Here is a 23,319-nt window from a genome sequence, read left to right as displayed (position 1 = left end):
TGTATGTTTCTAAGTACTTTTTTTTATGTTGTGGAATTTCAATGGGAGACTGGGCTGGGCTGGAGCTCCCTCTGCAGGCAGCAGTGGGTACGACAATAGCTCAGTCATTTAAGCTTTCACGTTTATCCAAGCATAATCAGTGACATTGCTTCTGACAGTTTCCCCAGCAGCACTGAAGGATGGGTCAAGTGCAGAAGAAAAAATCCCCTTGCTTTAATGTTAGGCCTCATGAATAAAAAGGTTTGCCTTAGTTGAATTTTCTGATTTGTCATGAGATTTACTTCGTCCCAGTGATGTATGAAAACTTCTGAGGCTTTGTTTCAACTTTTATCATCACAGGCAGGAACTACACAGTGAAGTTTCTTGACTTTCGCAAACTGAGGCTGCCGTGAAATTGGTATTTGAACTGCACTTGCATCACAGCATTTAATTATTACAAAACTGCAGCAATAAGTTATACTGCAATGAAATATAGAAATGAAGCAGAGTAGAAAGCAATGATTACATTACAAGCCTCGTTTGTGAGATCAGCCTGTGTTATGTTTTATTGCCACAACTTTGTCATAATTGTGGATTTGAGTTATGAAAGAGCAATCTGTTGCTTTCATGAGCTTTGAGTTTATTGACAAAAATATGAACATGATTTGTTATGCAGAGATTCCACATTTTGATGCAGTGCCGACTGGAGACCAAAACCGAAACTTTGATGTGTAATGTTTTATAACAGACATGGATACAAATGGCATGTTTGGAATTGCCCATATATGGTCATGCTCGAAGCCGCCAGAGGGAAAACAAAGCAAAGGAAGAAAAAAAATACTTTCTCCCATTTGTTCACCATTACTTTAATAAATGCTGAATTATGAATATATGAATATATGAATAAAATGCCAAGACACAGCAGGAGCAAAGCGGTTCAACATCACATAAATACTTAAAGAGACAAGATGCAAGTTGGTCATTTTATGCTCACTACTGCCACCTCAGGTCTTATGTGTAACTGCAGGTTCTATATTAAGCTCGTGCATGACAGCACTCCGGACCCGAAGCAACAACTCTTTGAGTGACAGTGCAGGATTTTAGAGGCAGTTGTGGTGAACAGGTCTGGGCTCATTCTACACCTTCCGACGGGGTGTCGAAGTCGTTTGGGTCAAGGGCCGAAATTCAGCCCCCACGGCGGGGGGGTAGGGCTGGGTACAGTTTTTTTTTTTTTTCAATACCACTACTTTAACGATACCTGCTTTTCGGTACCGGTGCCTTAACGGTACTTTTTCCGATACCTATGCTATTTTAATTGAGTTAAAATAATGTGCAGGCTATAAAAAGTTCAGGAGAACAAACAGCACTGCGGCACAAACACGGCACATCAGAAAACAGGCCGCAGCAGCGTCACCTGTAACTTCATGTTTTGAGCAGAATTCCCACTAAAGCAGTGACAAAAAGAGAGAAAGGACATTATTACCTCCTGAGCTGAAGGAACAGACCAGATCCACATCAGGCACCGTTTTCTTTCAGATAAACTTTTCTAAACACACTGCGCTGTTCGACAGTGAAATCGCCTCACACGTCAAAGATCTGTTACATAGTGAGAGCGCTCACTCTGCCACTGAAAATGCACCATAACTGTTCCAAAAATGGGTAATGCAGAGTGAGCGCTCACCTTTTCCAGAAACAATCTTTGATCCCAAACGCTCCGGTGCAGCCATTTGGTGCAGCTGGCGTTGTAAACAACAGCGCGTAACTTCAGGCTCTGCGGGGCTAAAGCTAAAGGTAAATCCCATGTGTTTCGTGTTGTCACTGCTTTTCTCTTTGTCTAAGAGTCTAGTTTCTTATTCAGTCCAGGTTTAGTCCTGGTTTTTAACCAGTTTACTGTAAGTCCTGGTTTAGTCCTGGGTTAGTCCTGGCTCAGACCGCGGCTCTGCCATCTCTGATAATGACTGAAGTGTTAGTAAGTTACAGCTTTGCTTCGCTTCTGCATTTGCGCTGAAGCTACTCATGAGTTCAGGCTTTTTTAGACTCACTGTGGATCATTTATTGACGTCTGGAGAGAAAAAGTACAGAAAATTAGCACTGGAAAAAAAAGGTTTTCGATACCGCCCCCTACTGGAGCTTTTCGGTCAGTACCAAGTAAGTTACTATTGTAGCCACAGCCGCCCTGGGGCAGACTGACCATTTACCACGTGGCTATAATATGCTGTTCATATCCTGATCTCTTATTATGTCAGTGCCCTCTGCAGGACACGTGTGGAATTCTTTCCTTTTTTTTTTATTTAAGCTGCCCCCTAGTGGCTGGAGTGAGCAAACTGGTTATTTCGTAAAAAATCCATAAAAATCCAGCACAGGAATGGGCTGGAACATGTAAGTGGATGAAAACTCTGTATAGTTCCTTTAACAACAGATGACAGTGGCGCAGAGAGTAGAGCGGGTCACCATGTGACCAGAAGGTCTGCAGTTCAAATCCCGCAGGTGCACACTGTCGTCGTGTCCTTGGGCAAGACACTTCACCCACCTCGCCTCATGAATGAGTGTGAATAGGTGACTGGTTCCTTGGTGTAAAATCGCTTTGAGTGCCTAAAGCAGGTAGAAAGACGCAATGCTAATCAGGAAGCTAGTGAAGCTAACAATAACTTTATGCTACGTTAGCTAACGAGTGCCGTTTTTCGCTTCAACTGAACAATTTCCTACAAAAAAAAAGCCATGAGGACCCGATTTTGACTCGACTTTATTGGTGTGTGATAAATATGTTTATAGTCTGCCAGAAAACCGCTAAAAAAAATGAAAAATTGTGATTCCAATGAGAGCTTTTCATCCCCCTCGGCTCGGTCACGCTCCCTTGTATGACGCGATTTTGTCTGTATCTGTGCTCCATTTTCCCCCAACTTTACTTATCATTATCATCATTGTATTATAAACAGTGCCGTTTCTAGCTTATGGCCCAATGCAGTGTGTGGTTTGGAGCCAATGCTTGTTTAGAAACAATGACCATAAAAACTTAATCTCAGTCATCATTCTTTGTTCTATAAAATATTTAAAGGAGCTATCCTTGAATTTTTTATTTTCTATTATGTTATTGGAATAAAATTTGTGTTGTCTTTAGTATATGGTAAAAGCAGACATTTATCCAAGAAAACACTGGTTTTAAAGCCTTTTAAACAGTCATTAAATGTCAGGCTAGTAGGCATTTTTGACAGTGAAGTGACAGTTTTCCTCCTTGAAAGTTGTGAAACCTGGTTTAAACTCAGTCCCTGTGACTCATGTTGATGTTGTAAATGCATTAGGAAAGTTTGAGATGAGTTTGGACCAGAAAATAGCTATTTGAAATTTGAGTGACCCTGTTTCTTTGTACAATCATGTAGCTCCTGTAATGCTAAACAATAGGGCTGGGACGATCCACTTTTATTACAATCCGATACGTATCACGATACTCAGGAAGCGATCCGTATTGCGATACAATAAGTCATTATGATTTGTTATTTGTTTACCTTCAAATGTGTAAAAAAAAAAAGTCATGTGTCCAAAGTTTATGAAGCCAGTGTTCGAAGTGTAGGATAAAAATGCCTCCAACCACAAGTATTGAAGGTATTGCGATACTTGAAAAAGTATCAATACGTGGCATTGCGGCACAAAGTATTGCGATCCAAATCCGATATTTAGTCCCAGCCCTGCTAAAACAATACAGAGCCGGTTCCCATTGAACCTTGGGCCCCCCTCGGGTCCCGTGCGCCCATGTGCATTGAAACAGCTGCGAATGTTATTAACCATTATTAATGCAGTTCCACATTGCACAACATTATACTTTGCACTTTCTTCCAGAGTTTCTCCACTTCCTCTTGTGTATTCAGCGACTTTTGCGACAGCGCATTGCACTGAGCTCACTCGAGCAAAAGACAAACTGATGAAATGCCGCTCCCGATGCCGCTTCATTTCTTACTGCATTATGCATCGGAGGGGAGCACTGACAGGTGTTGCGCCCGTGATGCGATGATAAAACAAAACCAATCGTCATCGACTGGCAGAAATAGATTAGGATACAAATCATTCCAATATTGGGCGACAACCTTGGCATGTCAATTCCGGATGCTTTTGTTTATTCATTCTTTATGTAAGAATCCATATCTGCTTGCTATTCATGAGCTTAAACAGCAGTGGCAGAAAACAGATGATCTCAGACAGAGCTTGGTCTCCTGCAATTTTAGAATTCAATTTAATTTCAGATAATAACGGCGGTTTTCTGGTTTAGACATGGTTTCCACACAGTAAGCTATAATCTAGTTCATTTTACGTCTATTTAAGATGCTTTTTAGACCCGTTTAATCCTGATATCACTGGGTGTCCGCGCAGTAATGTCTTCACTTTACTGCACGGATGTCAAAGTGCTCCTACAGTGTTATTACGCCTCACAATATAGTCCCCCTTTTTATCCGCTTAGAAAATTGACATGTTTAATTCTGTATTACTAGACTTGGATCGTGTAACTTTTCACGTAACTGTATTTAAATAGGGAAAACGTGGAAGAGCTTTGTCGCTTCTAACTTCACCCCAGTTTGGGTCCACAGTAGGGCTGAAACTAATCGATTAATCGTCAACTAATCGATTACTAAAATAGTTGTCAACTATTTCAGGAATCGATTAATCGTTTTCTAGTAAACACAGACTAAAATTGAGCAAAAAAGACATGACAATTATGTATTTTGGATGAAAACCTACTTTGTTTTTAAAGTTGGGGTCTGCAGTGTTTTGTACATCGTAAATTTCATAAATATCTGTCTTTGTGCTAATTCTGCTTTCTGATTGGACGAGACAAAGAGCCTCCTACAAACGTTTACTTTAAGTTTACTCCATCAACATGTCCTCAAGCGGCACCACTTTAGCTTTATGTGATAAATAAAAAAAGAAAAAAAAGACAATTTCCATGCACATTTCACAGCCAAGCGTTTAATTGATTAATCGTAAAAAAATCGGTAGATTAATCGATTACCAAAATAATCATTAGTTAGTTGCAGCCCTAGTCCACAGGAGTATGCTGGGAGAGGCTAAATGCAAACAACATCTTACGTATCAACTCATCTAAGCCCAGGTAGGACCCAAACGGTAGCCTATTTACAGTGTAAATGTATTCTGTGAAGTAGTTTTTGATTTGAATGTACATTGCCTGACAAAAAAAAGTTCTTCTTCAAAAAAAAGTTGCATGCCCTCTCATATTTCATTGGACTGGATTTATGTTTTATTACAACTCACATTTGCTGTGGCATTGTTTCATTAAGCTTCTCCAATGTCATCCAGTGTTGCATTCATTTTTCACCAAGATCTTGTACTGATGATGGGAGAGTTTGACCACTGTGCAAAACCTTCGCCAGCACATCCCACAGATTCCCAATAGGGTTAAGATCTGGACTCTGTGGCGGACAATCCATGTGTGAAAATGATGAGTCACGCTCCCTGAGCCACTCTTTCACAATGTGAGCTAATGAATCCTGTTTTTCCATACCGAGATATGTTCTTACCTGAGCTTAGACGAGTTCATTTGTACCTGTCTGGTCTTCATGCGCAGTAATATCTTCACTTTACTGTGCGGGCACCAAACTACTCCTGGTATTATTACGCCTAACAAAATAGTTCTCCTTTTTATCCGCTTAGAAAATCCACATTTAATTTTGTGGAACTATACTTGGATCATGTAACACTTCACGTAACCATATTTAAAGAAGTACTAAGTAACTCTTGCCCCTAGAGGCCATAAGCGCAACTGCAGGTGTCGTAGCAAGTTGCGATTTTTTTAAATTATTAATTGTCTTGGAGAGTAAATACTACGCTGACAGAAAAGGCGAAGGGAGAGAGTGATATTATACATCCAATTATACAATGTAAATATTTTTTTTCACTCAAACTTGGCTGTAAATACTGTTTAAAGTGACGCTGGCCTACAGTTAGCTTTGCCCGTTAGCATGTTAGCTTCTTCTTCGTGATTCTATTAGTGTGTATTGGTGACTCCGGTCCGGTGGCAGTCAAGTTGCAAACATGGTTTTCTGGCCAGAGACACCAGGGAGAGATGAAAGACCCTCCAATCATCCCATAAACACTTACCCCCACAGGGACTACGGAAAGGATTTATTAAGGTAAACACGTTACTTAGTACTGCTTTAAATAGGGAAAACGTGGAAGAGCTTGGTAGCTTCTATCTTCACTTCGTTTGGAGCTATAGAGGAGAGGAGGAGAGGCTAAATGCTAACGCCGTCTGTGCTGTGTTCATGTGACCGAGGGCACGCGTGAAGACCAGACGGGTACACATGAACTCGTCTAAGCTCAGGTAAGAACATATCTCAGTATGTAAAAAAGGCAGCCTGTTCCTTTACATCAGGGGTCCTCAAACTACGGCCCGCGGGCCGGATTTCTGGCCCCCAACTTGTAGAGCACAAATCCCTGAGTATGTCAAAAAAAAAAGTAAGTCTCTAGCCCATTCCTGTGCGGAGTTAGGATATTTTAACTAAATAACCAGTTTACTCATTCCAGCCACTAGGGGGCAATCTGAATAAATAAAAAATAATTCCACAGGTGTCCAGCAGAGGGCACCTACATAAGAGATCAGAATATAAACACATTATAGCCCCGTGGTAACTGAAGCTTACCACCACAGAGTGTGGAGAGAATGAATAATGACAACAGTACTTTGAGAAACTTGTGACACAGGCTTGTAAAGCACAATACAAGTGTAAGAAGTTATTACTTTGGTCACATTACATAATGATGTTTTATTTGTTTTAATTTCCATTTATTTTTATTTTCAAAGTGTGAAGACTTGATTACTATTTTTGCAAACCACTACATTGAAACAAATATGTGCCTGAATCAAGTGTTGATCTTGTGGATATAGTCGTGGGGACGACTGTGTCTCCACTTCACAATGAGGCATTTTGGTCTGGGTCATACAATTCTATGTTATAGCCAACTCGGTCCGGCCCCCCATCAAAGTCAGGAACAATAATGTGGCCCCCAGAGAAAAAAGTCTGAGGACCCCTGCTTTAAATAATCGAGAGCAAATTTAAAACTGTCAAAAAAATCATCACAAATTGACATTTTTCAGTCATTGTTCAACCCCACTCAAAAAATTAACCTGGCATGACTCCAACCCAGACTTTATTTTCTTTCCTCCTGCAAATCAATTCTTTCAAGAAAAGAGAAAAAAAAGAAAAGGCGGAGGGGAGGGTATTACGCAACCGACCTGCGCCATATTCATGAGTGCTGGGGCTGCTGGGCTGTTTCCCCATTGACTATGAAATTGAAATCAAATAATATGACTGAGCCGTGTCAAAATGTAATCTCCCACAGAATTGAATGTTGGGATTGAGCGACTGCCCAAGGTCCTGGGAAGATAATTAAAAAGGAGCGGGGCACGAGGGGGGGGACGAGGGAGTGCGCGGAAACAGGGCTAAGCACCGAGAAAATGGGGGACGGGAAATAAACAAAAGCTCCATTCCCAGCAGTGCGCTATAATGCTTTTTTTTTTTTTTTTTTTTTCCTTTTTCTCTTTTGGCATGAACTGGCAAGACAGACCCTGAAATTGCTAGTGGAGTCTGTGCCGAAATAGAGATAATAATGTTAGCGAGGTGAACGGTTACATCATTCCAGTGCAAAAATGTGTCTTTGTGATGAAAAGTGATTCAAAGTTTATCCGAGTTGATTAGAGTTGAGATAGTTTCTTGCCTCTTTCTTAAAGTTTTACACACATTGTATTTTAACAAGCGAGAGATATGAAAGGATGACCATGGCTGGGTGGCACAGAAACTGGGAAAAAGATTTGATGCCAAAAAAAAAATTGTGCTGGAAAATATTTCTTTTTTTTCTAGCCAGTGCTGAGAGTGAATAAACCGTCCAAGAATAAATACGTTAATGAATAAAAACTCCTGGTAAGTCCGGGCTTTGGCAATGATTAATGACTTAAAGGTGACATTTGCAAATTCACCTTTTTGAGATTTTATCAGTGTTAGAAAGCTGGTCCCTTATCAAAAAGATGTATTTCTGGAGTAGGTTTTCTTCAATGACAAGTTTGAGGAATCCTGTTTATTGAATTGTAGCTGGTCTGGATTTCCTGCAGATATACAAGTATAACAGAACATCAACACTGGATCACTTAATGGAGATGTAAAGGTGGGCTATATGGCTAAAAATGAATATCGCAATATTTTGGGGACTTTCTCCATAATTATATTGAAGAGATATTTTCATCATTTCAATCATGAATTGTTTCCAACAGATACACTTTCAGAGATCTTTTTGAAATCTTTTTTTTTTTTTTTTTTTTTACATCTTCCTAGCAGTAGTTTTCGCTACTTTTTTGTTTTGTTGACATGGGAATTTAAGATATGTAAATTTACAATATCGAGTGTATCACCAAGTTAATATCAAGTTGATAAAGTGTCTTTTCCATATTGATATTCTTTGTGAAACTAAACATCAAAGCCAACTAGGCCCATCCATCCATCCATCCATCCATCCATCCATCCATCCATCCATCCATCCATCCATCCATCCATCCATCCATCCATCCTCTTCCGCTTTATCCAGGCCCGGGTCGTGGAGGCAGCAGTCTCAGCAGAGATGCCCAAACTTCCCGATCCACACACACCTCCTCCAGCTGTTGTGGGGGGACCCGGAGGCGACACCAGGCCAGCTCGGAGACATAGCTGATGTTTTAGTGAGGGCTGTCCTCTCTCCTCTGGCCAATCAGATGCCAGGTCACGTCAGTATCAGTTCAGTGTGCTTTGGCCCTTGGCTGACCAGGCCAGTGGAGACACTCGACTACACAGGTAGACCTAACATTGGGCTAAATCGAAAAGGCCAATAATATCACACTTTTTGCATAAGGTTTAGACGTTCATCCCATATCTGGGCGGGAGGATAATGGCTTGATAATCTGGAGGCGGGCGTCACTCTCCAGCGTCGGTCAAATGCCATCTTTCCAAAAAAAAATTGTTTTGTTTTAATTTTCCCAAAGTTTTCTCTCTCCATTGGGACTGCTTCCTCATGGCACTTACCGTAGCCACGTCCACCAGAAACAGACGTCTACCCATATTTTAACAGCATATTTTAGGTGACTTTTTTCCTATTGCCTTTCACAAAGTTCTCATTCCGCCACTGTCAACAAATACCCAACGACGACACTACAAAAAGCCGCCACGTTCAATTACATCAAACCGGACTTCAGATCCGCCGTCTGAGCTCGACGTCAGACAATTCCATTTGCTTTCGCGTTTTCAACATGTTTCACTTGTTTTTTGGACCGCGTTGAAAGTTCTGTTTTGCACCATCTGAGAGCAGAACAATTATCATTTGCCTTCCCTTTATCTCAATAAACCAGCTGTCAATGCACAGGCTTGTTTTTGCTGATTGCCCGTCTCCATAATCATTTTTCACTTTACATTTGTTTCTGATATGGGAGCACTAAAACGACTGACACGACTCATAAATATCAGTGCGCTAATGCCTCGGATAAAAAAGACGATGAAACATTCAACTTTGAGAGAAAATGACAGCCTCATCCCATTTTCTTTTATATCGCTTTGACTGATGAGCGGGCTATTCATTTAATCTTACCAATGATGATAAAAAATACATAGTCTCGCGGAGAGAAGACTCGGAAAGCCATTAACCTGAAATTACTTCCAAAGTTGGGACCGAAGGGAGCGGAGATTTCAGCGCAAACACGGGAGGTTGCAGTCTTTGAACAACTTTCGCAGCCGCTGATGAAATACCCCGCTGTTTAAATATTAAACGTCCCCACGTTCAACAGAGTATGCAAGTTTATCCTGTGTAATCAATATTTTTCACAAGCCGGGCTGATCATACGGGCTGCAACTTCTGTCCACGTCCACTTTCCGGAGCGCCGCCGTGGAATGAAGAGGTCTTAACAAGGTTCAACCAAGATGCAAGCGCCATGTTTGGAATATAAAAACCCAGGCAGTCAGACAGTTTGGGCTTCAGAAACAACAATAACAACAAATTTGATGTGATCAGCCGAAACTCAATGCGCTCAGAAAGAAAACCATACATAAAGTGTAAGAATCCCTTTTACAAAATGCTTTTTAGTGTAGTTTTAAAACATGTTAGGGTGCTATTGTGTGTTTCAATGGAAAGGGAGTTCCATAGACTTGGACCTTAAAGGAACAGGCCACTGTTTTTCCATAATGAGATATGTTCTTACCTGAGCTTAGACGAGTTGATACGTACCCGTCTGGTCTTTACGTATGCGCTCAGTCAAAAAGACCAGAGATGTTGTTAGTATTTAGCCTCTCCTCCTCTCCTCTATGGGGCCAAACGGGGTGAAGTTAGAAGCGACCAAGCTCTTCCATGTTTTCCCTATTTAAATACGGTTACACAAGTAGTTACACAATCCAAGTATAGTTACACAAAATTACACATGTCAATTTTCTAAGCGGATAAAAAGGGATAAGGCACTATAAAACCTTTAAGGGACTATACAGCCCAGAATGAGCCCATACCTATTCACCACAACTGCCTCTAAAATCCTGCACTGTCACTCAAAAAAGTGTTAATTCGGGTCTGAAGTGCTGTCAAGCTTAATATAGAAGCTGCAGCTACACGTATGACCTGAGGTGGCAGTAGTGAGTATGAAAATGACCAACTTGCATCTCGCCCCTTAAGAGCACTTAGTTATCTGCGCAAAGAATTCTACAAGAGTGAAGATATCACTGCACGGATGTCGAAGTGCTCCTAAGGTGTTATTATGCCTTACAATATAGCACCCATATTTATGCAAGAGCTTGGTCGCTTCCAACTTCACCCCGTTTGGCCCCATAGAGGAGAGGAGGAGAGGCTAAATGCTAACAACATCTTTGGTCTTTGACTGAGTGCATGCACAAAGACCAGACAGGTACGCATCAACTCGTCTAAGCTCAGGTAAGAACATATCTCAGTATGGAAAAAAAATTCTGGGAAGGAAGTTGTAGATTTGGGGAACTATACTAAAGGAGCAGATAAGTGATGTTGGATGGCATAAGGTCATTGAGAGATTTATGCAGTAAAAAGTGGGGAGGAAGTGGGGGCTTAGGGATAGTGCGCACGCCAAACACAGAAGGAGGCTGAAGAATTACTTTGAATAAGCCATTTTAGATACGATACAGCATTTTCTAAGAAACAAAAGGTAACATAGTGATCAAGATGAAAACTATTACTACATTCCTGAAAAAAAGTATACTGCCCCTACTTTAGAGAACCTTAACATTTATGGGGGAGGACAGTAGGGATGGGTACCGACACCCGGTATCACCTGGATCAATAAGCTCCAGTCTCTTAAAGGAATAGTAACAATAAAAATAACAATTTTTATCCGCTTAGAAAATCGACATGTTGTGTAACTATACTCGGATCGTGTAACTTTTCACGTAACTGTATTTAAATAGGGAAAACGTGGAAGAGCTTGGTCGCTTCTAACTTATCCCTGTTTGGCCCCATAGAGGAGAGGAGGAGAGGCTAAATGCTAACAAGATGTTCAGTGTTTTTGCGTGACTGAGCCCACGCGTAAAGACCAGATAGTTACGCATCAACTCGTCTAAGCTCAAGTAAGAACATAATTATCTCAGTATGGAAAAACGGTGGACTATAGGCAGTAAATAAATAAATCCCAACAATACCGATCCCTAGAGGACTGTGGTGTTAAACATTTGTCAAGAATAAGACATTGCCCTCACTGGCCACTCCAGTCACAGGCAGTCTGTTTACTGTGGCGGGAAAAAAAAGGGAACAGACAAAAGTAACTCCACTGTGTGACAACTTACACTGCTCCCTCTCACTGTCACTGTTTTAGTCGAGCCTTTTAGCTTGTTACGTAACATGGCACTACTTTATGCACAGCCGCAATGACAGCGTATGCCTAAAAATACACCGGAGATACGTGAAGTCTTTCCATGGCCTATATCTGGTCTGACAGTGTACAGCGGCGAGTTGGGAGCAGCAGTTCTTAACCTGGCAGAGCTTTGGGGAGACAGGGGTGGACATGAGCGCGCTGACAGGCGCCCTAAGGCCTCGCTCACGCAGTAACACTAGGACTGGGACTGTACTCACGGAGGTGCAGGCTGTTGTCTCAGATACTGGATGCAGAATAGAGCTGCAAATAGAATCTAAATGGTTACTTGAAGGTTTGCCAGTATAGCAAAGACTTAAAATTATTTGGCTGATTCAGCCCTGTGCAGCGCAAATAAGTTGGCATACTTGAAAATGCAGAGTGCTTTGCAGTGGCAATAATATAAACGCCCATATAATGAGTGTGTGGCCTTGACGCAAACCTGAAACATATAAAAGTGAAGCACTGTGCAGTTAATATGGCTGCTGCACATACAGCTGGGTACCATTAAATGATACCAGCATGATATCGGAAAAAAGGTTTAGGTACTGCCAGTATCGGAAAAAAATCTTGCCTTTAGGTCCAAGTTTTGATGTTGTTGATCCAATGGACAGCATTGAAGTGACTTGGTTTTCAGCTTTCATGATTTTTTATTTATATATTATTATATATATATTATTATAATTGTACAAATTATTATTTATTTAGATATTGTTTCCAATTAAAATATATATATATTTTTATTTTTTATTTTATTCTTTTTATTTTTTTCTAATATTCCCGATTTTTTCCCCCCCTATTTTTTTTCTATTTATTAATTTTCTTTCATTTTATTTACACACACAATGTCTCCCAACCTTCCTCCATTTTTTCTCAAATTACTCCCCACTTTTCACAATTATTTTGATATTAGAGATGAACTCCATATTGTACATTTGCAGATCTTCCACATATCATTCTTCTATTTTCTGGTTCTAGACTGTGTCAAACACAAGATGATTTAATGTGGCCCTTTGTAGGGCATGAAATTCTGAGTATGCCAAAAAATGAGTCTCTATCCCATTCCTGTGCGGAGTTATGGATTCATAAAGAATAACCAGAATGCTCACTCCAGCCACTAGGGGGCAGCTTAAAAAGATGAAAGAATTCCACACGTGTCCAGGAGAGGGCACTGACATAAAAAGAGATCAGGATATATACAGCATATTATAGCCATGTGGAAAATGGTCAATCTGCTCCAGGGCAGCTGTGGCTACAATAGTAACTTACCACCATCAAGACTTTGTAGCACTTTGAGGATCGTGTGACACAGGCTGATAAAGCGCAATAAGTGTAAACTGTTATTTATGAGGCCACTGTCCTTCTCAATACATGCGGCCAGCGACCCGCCGTGGGGGCTGAATTTCGGCCCACAACCCAAATGAGTTCGACACCCCTGTTCTAAATGATAAATATTTCAGTAGGTATCGGAAAAAAGTATTATTCAGGTATCGGTCAGTATCATTAAAGTACAGGTATCGGAAAAAATGTAACAGTACCCAGCCCTAGATGCACATGTGGCGGAGCACTGTTCTAGTCCTGGTTCTGATAGTTTGCTCGACCCCTAGACTCCCCGCTCTGCCACCCCTTTCAGCCCTGGTCTGTCCTGCGAGTTTAAAGGCACCTTTCATAACTTGTAGAGTCACTTTTCATGGTCACTTTCACAGATTTGCTAGAAATCTCGCCTCCAAGTTCATGAAATTGATACAAATTTGTATCAGATGTACCGTGATTTTCCCACCAATGTCTAGGTTTACAATACACTAAAGGAGGACAAAACAAAGAAACAAAAATCTGTTATAGTCCCTTTAACAAGGAAAGTTTACGAGATTTGTTGGGGAAACCTATTTGGACACATGGAAGGCCCAAGCAGGAAGACCCCACCTGGCAGCCCTGGCATCAAATCCAGGACATATCCTATAACCATAACATTTGAGAGAAGGCTGAAATATGAACTGATTTAGAAGAGACTTCAAAAAGTGCAAAGCATTTTTAAGCATAACAAGACCCCACGGGACTGATCCTTTGGTTTGTTTGGAAAGGATTGCACTTCATGATGCAGCTCTTCTACAGTGGGGTCTGCGTATGAACTGTGGTGATGACCGTGTTTGAAAACGCTCTCTCACGGTCTGAGACTGAACTCACTGAAGTCTCCGGTCAGGAACAGGGCCTCGGCGGCCGGGGCCCACTCTCTGAAGAACAAGCTGTTGTCGGGCAGACGCTGGACGCCGAAGCTGTTGTAGCTGCGCGTGAACTGGTCGAATCCTCCCTCCGCCTCCTCCAGCAGCAGCAGGTGCTTCTGGAACAGCTCATACCTGCGGCACACAGGCAGGAAGGGGGTTAAGGTCCACTTAAATGATCTCAACTGTTTTAACTCATTTCACAAAACCTTTCTAATAAGAGAAAAGGAACAAAAGAGCAGCCGATCTGTTATAGAATCGGTCAAAGCATAATATATAGCACTTTATAACACCGCCTTTGAAAAGATTCTGGAGCAAACTGTTGAAAATACACTGGCAGAGACTTGTTCTTATCTGTTATGGTGAGGCTTTTCCCCAGAACAGGACAAAAAAAAATAAGATGTCAAGCCTCAATGTACATTTACAGAAGACGCAGCAAGTTTCGAGCTCCTTTCTTCTCAGATTTAACAGAGATAAAGTAGGTCATACACATTGCTATAACCTCTAAGTAATAGAAAGAACAACATCCTAATGAAAAAAAGTAAATTGACTGTTTTCACCTTGGAGGAGTCTCTCTCAGGAGCTTGTTCCCATAAGAATCTATGACTGTGAGCATATCCCCGGAGATAAGGCCCGGTCCGATAAAAGGATGGACTGACTGACTCCCTGTGCAGTTTATCTGACTGAAGCCGCTGCTCGGTGCGACTGAGAGTGTCTGATTCCCTCTGGTGAGAGTGCCCTCTGTCTGGCCTGGGAATGCCCCGGAGCGGGCCATCACGGGCTGCACTCTCTCTCGCTCTCCTCAGCTCCTCCACAGAAGACGGCGCCACGAGTAAAAAACCTTACAGCTATTAATCACCAGCAGTAGGGCTGAAACAACGAATCGATTAATTGACAACTAATCGATCATTTTTTTCAAGTAAACACAGTCTAAAATAGAGCAAATTTTGTTTTAAATATTCCTTTTTTTATGGAAACCTACTTCGTTTTTCAAGTTAGGATATGTAGCGTTTGGAACATTGAAAATTTCATAAATATCGGTTTGTCTCGTCCAATCAGAAAGCAGAATACGAGCGATCGCGATGTCGCCACATCCGGGGGCCGTGATAGGCATTTTATGTTTTGAACAAATGCTAAGAATCCTATGATCGGCAAAAACAATGATCAATCAATCAATCGGGAAAATAATCGGAAGATGAATTGATTACCAAATTATTCGTTAGTTGCGGCCCTAATCAGAAGTGAATTTTTTTCCTGATACTTAAACAATACCTTCTTATGTTACCAATACCTATCCTGAACAATCCTTTTTTTTTTTATACCTTCACTAAAATACTTACCAGAATCAGAAAGCAGAACATATTATTCAGCGTACATTTGTGAGTGTAATGCCTCATTTGAAAGTGAAGACCTTGTATTTTCTGAGAATATGTGCAAGAGCTGTGTGAGTGAAACACAACTTACAGGTGGTGGATGGCAATGAACTGGATAAACGTTAAATAAGTGTTGCTACTGACCGATCAATGGACCCATTTTCAGTCAGGGATCATTTATTCACAACAAATCACATGAAAACAAATGTTGATACATTGTACCAAACTAAATTTAGTACAATGTAATGTGCTCCGTAACACTGTGTAATAACTTGTACCTATAGGTTAGATACACAATAGAATAACTTGTATTCTGTCGTGGTGAAGAGGGAGCTGAGTCGGGGCAAAGCTCTCGATTTACCGATCGATCTACGTTCCCACCCTCACCTATGGTCATGAGATTTGGGTCATGACCGAAAGGACGAGATCGCGAATACAAGCGGCCGAAATGAGTTTCCTTCGCAGGGTGGCTGGGCGCACCCTTCAAGATCGGGTGAGGAGCTCGGAGTAGAGTCGCTGCTCCTTTACGTCGAAAGGAGCCAGCTGAGGTGGCTAGGGCATCTGTTCCGGGTGTCCTAGTGGGACAAGGCCTCGTGGAAGGCCCAGGACACGCTGGTGGGACTATGTCTCCGAGCTGGCCTGGTGTCGCCTCGGGGTCCTCCCAGAACAGCCGGAGGAGGTGTGTGTGGACCGGGAAGTTTGGGCATCTCTGCTGAGACTGCTGCCCCCGCGACCCGGCCCCGGATAAAGCGGAAGAAAATGGATGGATGGACAATGTTTCAATGGTAGTGTAAAATAGAAATATCTTCATCACTTGGTCGCTCAAAAAGATGATTGTCCCCATTTGTTCTCCATTTTTAATCCACCCCTATTTCCCATCTTTTCCCATTATCCCCCCCCCCCCCCCCCCCCCCCCTTTTTATATAATTTCCCACATTTTTCCCAATTTCTTAACATCGGAGAAAAATTCGATATTGTATATTTGCATATCTTCCAAACTGCTATTTCGATATTATCTTGTAGACGATACATCTCCCACCCCTAGATGTATCGTAGGTTATTTTTGTGCAATATATCGATTATCGCAGTGTCGGTGTATTGTAAGGTTATCGTTATCATGAGCCATGTATTGCGTATCATATCGAATAGTGAGGTACCCCATCCCATAAAATCCACAAACATTTCTTCAAGTGGCCGTCCCTTGCATGTTAAGTTTACGGGTCGCGGCCTAAAAAGTTTATGAATCCGCTCTGGTGCTTTAGATCGGTTTCCACCAGCTGCTCCGGTTTCCATCATCAATCCAAAACATGCGCAGTGGGCTAAAACTTCCAGCTGTCCTCCTGACAATGAACTCGGCAGGAGATCTGGCGATGGGTCCCCGGGCGCTGCTCTGGGTCACCCACTGCTCCTGACAGGTCGCCCCGAGGCACTGGTTGAAGGGTCGGTCAAAAAGCAGAGAACACGTTTCCCTACGGGACAAAACAGTCTGCAGTCGCTACTGACATGTCGCCCACACCCGAGCGCAACCTTCCTTCTTGGCAAATTAACTGGTGGCGGTTTTATAAGAATTTTAACGACATGTTGAGCAGTTTAGCATCCCCCGCCATATGCCCACACTGCACCGTTCAGTCCTTAATCTCCATTTCTACATTAGACCAAAGGACAGAGCAAGGATTCATGCGTGCCACCGTATTAATAGGCGTGAAAGTCATGCTTATGATTAGAACAATGAGGAGCAGGGAGCGGGGCCCGCGGGGAATACGGGCCGGTCCTTTGTACATGCAGCGCTGTGTGCACCTCACTGCGGTCCACTGGAGACAGCAGACCCAGCACAGAAACAGCAAAGAGCCCGCCGCGCATTAGAATGTGCGCCGGCCACCGCTGGCTTTTAACGAAAAACTCCACTGAACATGAAAGGAAAGTCTGCAGCATCCTTGTTATCGTCTGACTCACAGCAACGGTCTCAATGTGAGGCTATTTTTACTCCCTTTGTTGACAGTACAGTAAGAGATTATTTGGATGACCTGTATTAAACGGATTAAGACTCAATGGATTCGGAATAGTTTGTAAAGGGGAGTAAGGCTGTAAGATTTATCGCAAATTAATCGAAATTGCAATTTGTGAGGTCACGACTATAGCAACACGTAATTACTCCAATCATGATTGAATAGAGTACAGAAAAAACGCTAAGAAACTTAACTTAAAGGGGGGTATTATGCAAAATCGACTTTTTCAAGCTTTACATCATGTTATTATGTCATTCCCTCATTAAAAACATGCCTGAAGTGTTGCCTTGGCACATTCACAGTATTTTTGAGTAATCTGTAAAAACTCTGATGGCAGCCATTTTAGGGATAGGTTTGCCTGAGTCCTCCTAGGAACGCCCCCACCTCCTGGAGACGCCTCCGAGCTTTCGTCACCAGCCGAGTAACCAATCACTGCTCCTCAGCAGAACCCCCTCCCCACTGATGCCACAGACAGCGTGTGGAGGGGGCGTGTCGGAAAGGGTCAGAGGTTCTTAAAGAGACAGAGGCCTATTTCAAGACATTCACTACAGCCATTTTGAGAGAGCAATTTTATACAAGGCAGTTATTTTAATTTACTGCATTTACAGACCAACAGAAGGTTTCGTCATCATTGTAGTGTGATATAGACTGGTGCTATGTGATTGAAAAAAGCATAATACCCCCTCTTTAAACTCTAAAGTTGAGGCCTGCACCCTCAACATTCATTTGAAAGGCATGTGATTCTTGACCTGAGGTGGCAGTAGTGAGTATAAAATGGCCAACTTGCATCTAGCCCCTCGAATGTTTATGGCTTGGGTTTCAGTGAGGCACTGTATACTAAGTGCTGTGTTTGTGTATAAAGTTCCAGTTTTAGACCAGTTTGACAAGACGACGACAACATCATTGACACTCTGTCCAACCAGAGAACATCCTCCTGTGACCTTTACTCTCCTAGACAGAGGACTCTAAGAGCTGCTGAAATCACTGACAGCAGCAGAGTGTAGGTAGGCAGAACTTTGGATGTGTCAGTATTGTGCTCCTCTGAGTGTTCCTTGTACTCCTTGTATTAACCTGTTAACTGGGTACTTACTTAAGGTAAGGGTTAGGATTAGGGTTAACCATTATTTATATCCAAATGTCAAAGCAGATTGACTGGAGAGTTTACAGCCTATATGCCAGTGTTATACCTCATTTGAAAGCCAAAACCTTCTAGTTTCTAAAAAATATGATTATTTATTTACATTTGCACATTTTGCATATTATTACAGTTTTGTTCTTTTAGTAAGACAGAAGGTCTAGTTTACCTGCTTTACTAGTTTCGATCACTTCCTGTAATCTTCCTCAGAAGCGTAACCTGGTGGTGGAGGTGACGTGTCGTAGGCAGCTTACATGGATTTTCCAGTCAGTAGGGAGAGCTTACGCCCCCTACTGACTGGCGCCTTCTCCAGCACGGCATCCCAGGTGTGGAACAAGGTATACGCTCCGTCGTCCCGGTTCATAGATGTTGGTGCACGTTTCCTGAGCTCGATGGCTTCTCTGATCCAGCGGTGGTACTTGTTACTTTCAGCACGGATGACCCTGGCATTGTCCCAATTAAGGATGAGCGTACACCTTATGCCACACCTGGGATGCCGTCCTGGAGAAGGTGCCAGTCAGTAGGGGGCGTAAGCAGGTAAACTAAACCTTCTGTCTGTTACTAAAAGAACAAAACTGCTTAACCTAAGAAGACAGTATGAACCTTTTACAAAGATTACATTTGCCGTTCTTAACCCTAATTAACCTAGACCCTAATAAACCCCAACTCTAACCCTAGCCCCCTGATTAGGGAGGACGGTGGGTAACTGGTTAAATTACTCAAATCTGTCTGTTGTTAAATGTTAGGTTCTTACCTGCGTAACTTTAATCATGATAGGATAATTTTTCGTTCTTCTAACAGTAGACATAAGCTGTAAAAATTGATTCTTTTGACAAAAAAAACAACTAAAGAACCGCCTTGGAAAGTTTGGGAAAATAAACATATGATATGATCCCATATTTTTTTGCCAATTTGGTCTTGGAAATTGGTTGCAAATGGTTTTGGTTTGGACTATCCCAATAATCCAGGGGAGATTCATTTCTAGAACTCTCTGAGGCCACAGACTGTGACTGCTTCATCACTTCTGAAAGCCCTCACCCCCGGAGCTGCTTCTGAATTTACAACAAGAGCCAAGGCAGAGCTTGGACACGGGAAGGACGGAGAATTCATAACTTTTCCCTGTTTCTGAGCGCTCGGAGAACTTTATACGACACACTTTATTCAACTTTATCAGATACAGTGTTGTATTGACGCATTTTAATTAGACTGTAGTAGGACAAGGCGATATAGCAAATCAATATAAAAAGCTATTCCCATTCTTTTTAAAATGGCTTTAAAAAGCTGTATAAAAAAACAAACGTGTGTCACATGTTTGGCTGCTACATGGCATTTACCGAATCTTTCGGACTACAAGTCGCACTTTTTTTCCCATAGTTTGGCAGGGGGTGCGTTTTATACTACGAAGCCACTAATACATGATTTAAAAAAAAAAAAAAAATACACATCCCGCTAGGGGGCACTGCAGGCTAATCGAGCAGCAGAAAGAAAGATTTGAGTGAGCAAGAAGCGGAGGTTACTCTTAGAGAAAAAAACAAAACAAAGCTAATCCTGGGCTAAAAGCTCGATGGCCACAGCGAGAGGAACGAGTTCGCGAATGAGAGCTTGAAAAGACGTGCTGCCGGGAGAGGCTTATCAACGGTGCAGCTACGCCTCCGTGTCGACTGCTTCAGAAATGACTCCGAGGATGACTATTTCAACGGATTTAGTGATTTAGAGTGAGATCGAGAGTTTGGTATGTTCTTTATGCTATAGTTATCTGAACTGTTTATGTGACGTTAACATACCAGACACCTATTTAGCTCGTTGTTTACGCTTCATGTAGCTAACCATCAATGTGTTACGCTAGCATGCCGCACACTTATTCAGCCTGTTGTTTTTTTATTCATTAGGCAATTTTTTGGCTGGTGCGTCTTCTACTCCAGAGCGACTTATATCCCGGAAAATGTGAGATCGGGAGGAAAATACCACAGATGAAAGGGATGTTAGCTTTAACCACCAATATGGTGGATATGCCACATCGGAGTTCATCCAAGACGCAAAGCCCGAGCCTTTCCTCGCAAAGATGGTCCACTCTGTTGGTTCCGGAAGTGAGGATCGCAAGATGATTTTGAAACAATATTTTTACATTTCTGACATAGAACTTAACCTCTTAGGGTAATTAAACCAAATATCAAAATACAGTATCCAAACTAACATCATTAAAATTGTTTTTTTTTTATATGTTGGCAGTGACTTTTCAGGGGTTTTTTTTTCTTTGCTCATTTCCAAGGTCTGTTGATGCAATTTAACTAAAAACAATAAATATATATCGAATCGTAACTTGATTTATTTAAAAATATTTTTGGGGGGTTGGGAATTGCCCTGCTCTAACATATATTACATTTTCCAGAAGGGGTCTCGAGTTATTGGTGGAGTAATTCTGGGGGTCGCGGCATGAAATGTTTGGGAACCCCTTGTCTACTCACGCAATAGAGATTAGAATAGAGAATTTCTGTAAGCACCTGCCCCTAAAGTCTCCACAGTCAGCATTCAGGCTGCTGTGTAGCTGAGCGTAGCATTAGCCGTGATCTCCGTCCTGATTCCTGTCAAAATCAGCTGCAGTGCACAAGCAAATTATAGATCGCGTCTACAGCGGTACCACACCAAAAATTACACGATATGATGATGCGGCCCAGCCCTAGTTTGAAGCAAATCCATGTAACTGTTATTGTTCAGTTCAATGAAATCATTCATTTGAGTGCATCATTTAGTTTGAAGACAATTGTTGAAGATGGCTGCTTTTGACTTCAAGTTATTGGAGGGATTTTTTTTTGTTGGGGGACTTTGCTAAACCCACAGTGAAATCCAGAGGGCTCTTGCTCTTCCCGAGGTTCCATGGACCGAAAGGTCTAATCCCTCGAGGCTGAAATGACAAAGGCGTTTTGTCCTTCCTGGTATGGCGTGGTAATGGAGCTGTGGAGATTATAGATGGAGTCACAGATTAACGTCCTGCCGCTCTTATCTGTGCTCCGGGTAAGTGCTCTTATCTGCAAAAATACTGGAGAAAATATCAGGTGGGACGACTCAGACAAGGCCCTTGCGGGAATTATTACTGCGATTTTGACACGCAGCAGCCCAGTGGACCACAACGGAAGACTGAGATACTGTACTGTTGGGACATTGTGGAACAGCCGCAGAAGCCATAGTAAAAATGATGGTCGTATTCCCATCAGTCACAGTAATAAGCTTTAACTATGATTAAACTGAAATCACAATCGCTATGAGCACACATAACGATCTCTTTATAAATGTGAAGGAGACAAAGGAGATTGTTGTGGACTGGGAAACAGTTTCTCCACAAACTGAGTACAGCCTAAGTTCTACTGAGGGACCGCAGAGAGCATCCTGACCCGCTGCATCACAGTGTGGCATGGAGCAAGTTCTGCATCCTGCCGTAGGAGCCTTCAGGCTATTCACCAACCATCTCACCTGCAAAGCCTTAAGAATTACGAACTCATGCCTCTATCACATAGTCTCTTCAGTGCCTTCAGGGAGGAGAGTCCGGAGTCTACAGGCCAGGTCCAGCCGACTGAAGAACAGCTTCATGCACCAGGCTGTCAAGATTCAGGAAGCAGATCCTCTCCCTTCCCTGCCCTCCCTCTTAGCCTGGCCAGCTGCAGATGTGTAGTCTGTGACTGGGGCCCAGGTCCCGCCTTCCCGATGGCCGTGATTGACAAGTCATTAACCAATCAGAGAAAAGCTAGATAGGATGCAAGCGGCATGCTGCTTGTTTTGTAAACAAAGAAGATAGGGATTTTACGATACCATTGGTCAAAATAATACAGACAAACATGAACAATCTGTGTTTTTTTTGACACAAGAACTTCAGGATACAAGGAGTCATTAGCAACTCAGTTCTGATTTGTAATCGTAGGGGAATTCCAAGTACAACGGCTGTTTCAATGTACATTTGGAACAGGACAAAAATATTTCGGGTAATCAGACACGATTCAACAATCATGCTGCTGCTCTGTGGTTGCCATTGTCATGGACAATACTACTTCCACACACAAGAAACAAAGAGAATCTGGGCCGACAGGGTGAATGGACCTGTTGGATAGAGGGGCCCCTCCCAACTAAACTGTCTTTTAATGCACTACACAGAAAGGGCTACATACAGACTACTTCATAGCGTTGCCGAGTCGGACTAATCGACTCAACTGGTCCACACCATGGCTTTTTAATGCACTACACAAAATAGGGCACATACACCAACATGAAATAATGCTCACACAAAAATATAGTTGTGAAGATGATAATGTCTACAAGAAAGCAAAAAGGAATAAAAATATTATAACCTTCTGTTAATTTCCATCATTGTAATAGCCAACATTCTAAATAATTTACTCATTATAGTATAGCCAACTTTCATAATAACTCAATAAACCAGCCTAATGGTTCACCAGTAATGATTGGTATTATACAGTATAAGGAAATACTCCATGTCACCACACAGATACTCGCACCACATTGATGCACATAACCTGAAGTGTACAATGCTTTCCATTATGTAATATACAATGTACGGCAAAATGTCAATGATGTCAGTGAATATGACCTTGTTGTATCACTGAAAGAAGAGCTGAATGTAATTCAAAGGCAAGTGCACGCATGTTACTGTGTGTATGCTGCGTATGGAAACATAAATTCGTCATTACTGAATATGTATAGCACGAGGGTGATTAATAAT

At 42.0% G+C, this 23,319-nt stretch overlaps 1 protein-coding gene across 1 annotated transcript in view; it reads right to left on the bottom strand.

Moving 5' to 3' along the window:
- gbe1b (glucan (1,4-alpha-), branching enzyme 1b) overlaps nucleotides 1-23,319 on the bottom strand; it is a 268,303-nt gene that overhangs the window by 227,362 nt on the left and 17,622 nt on the right. The window contains exon 2 of the mRNA XM_079574107.1: nucleotides 14,042-14,211. Coding sequence (XP_079430233.1) covers nucleotides 14,042-14,211 — 170 coding nt within the window. The remainder of the gene's footprint in view (nucleotides 1-14,041; nucleotides 14,212-23,319) is intronic.

This window comes from Gobius niger (assembly GCF_951799975.1).
Source record: "Gobius niger genome assembly, chromosome: 1".
Lineage (NCBI taxonomy): Eukaryota > Metazoa > Chordata > Actinopteri > Gobiiformes > Gobiidae > Gobius > Gobius niger.
This window is presented reverse-complemented; position numbering and strand designations above follow the sequence as displayed.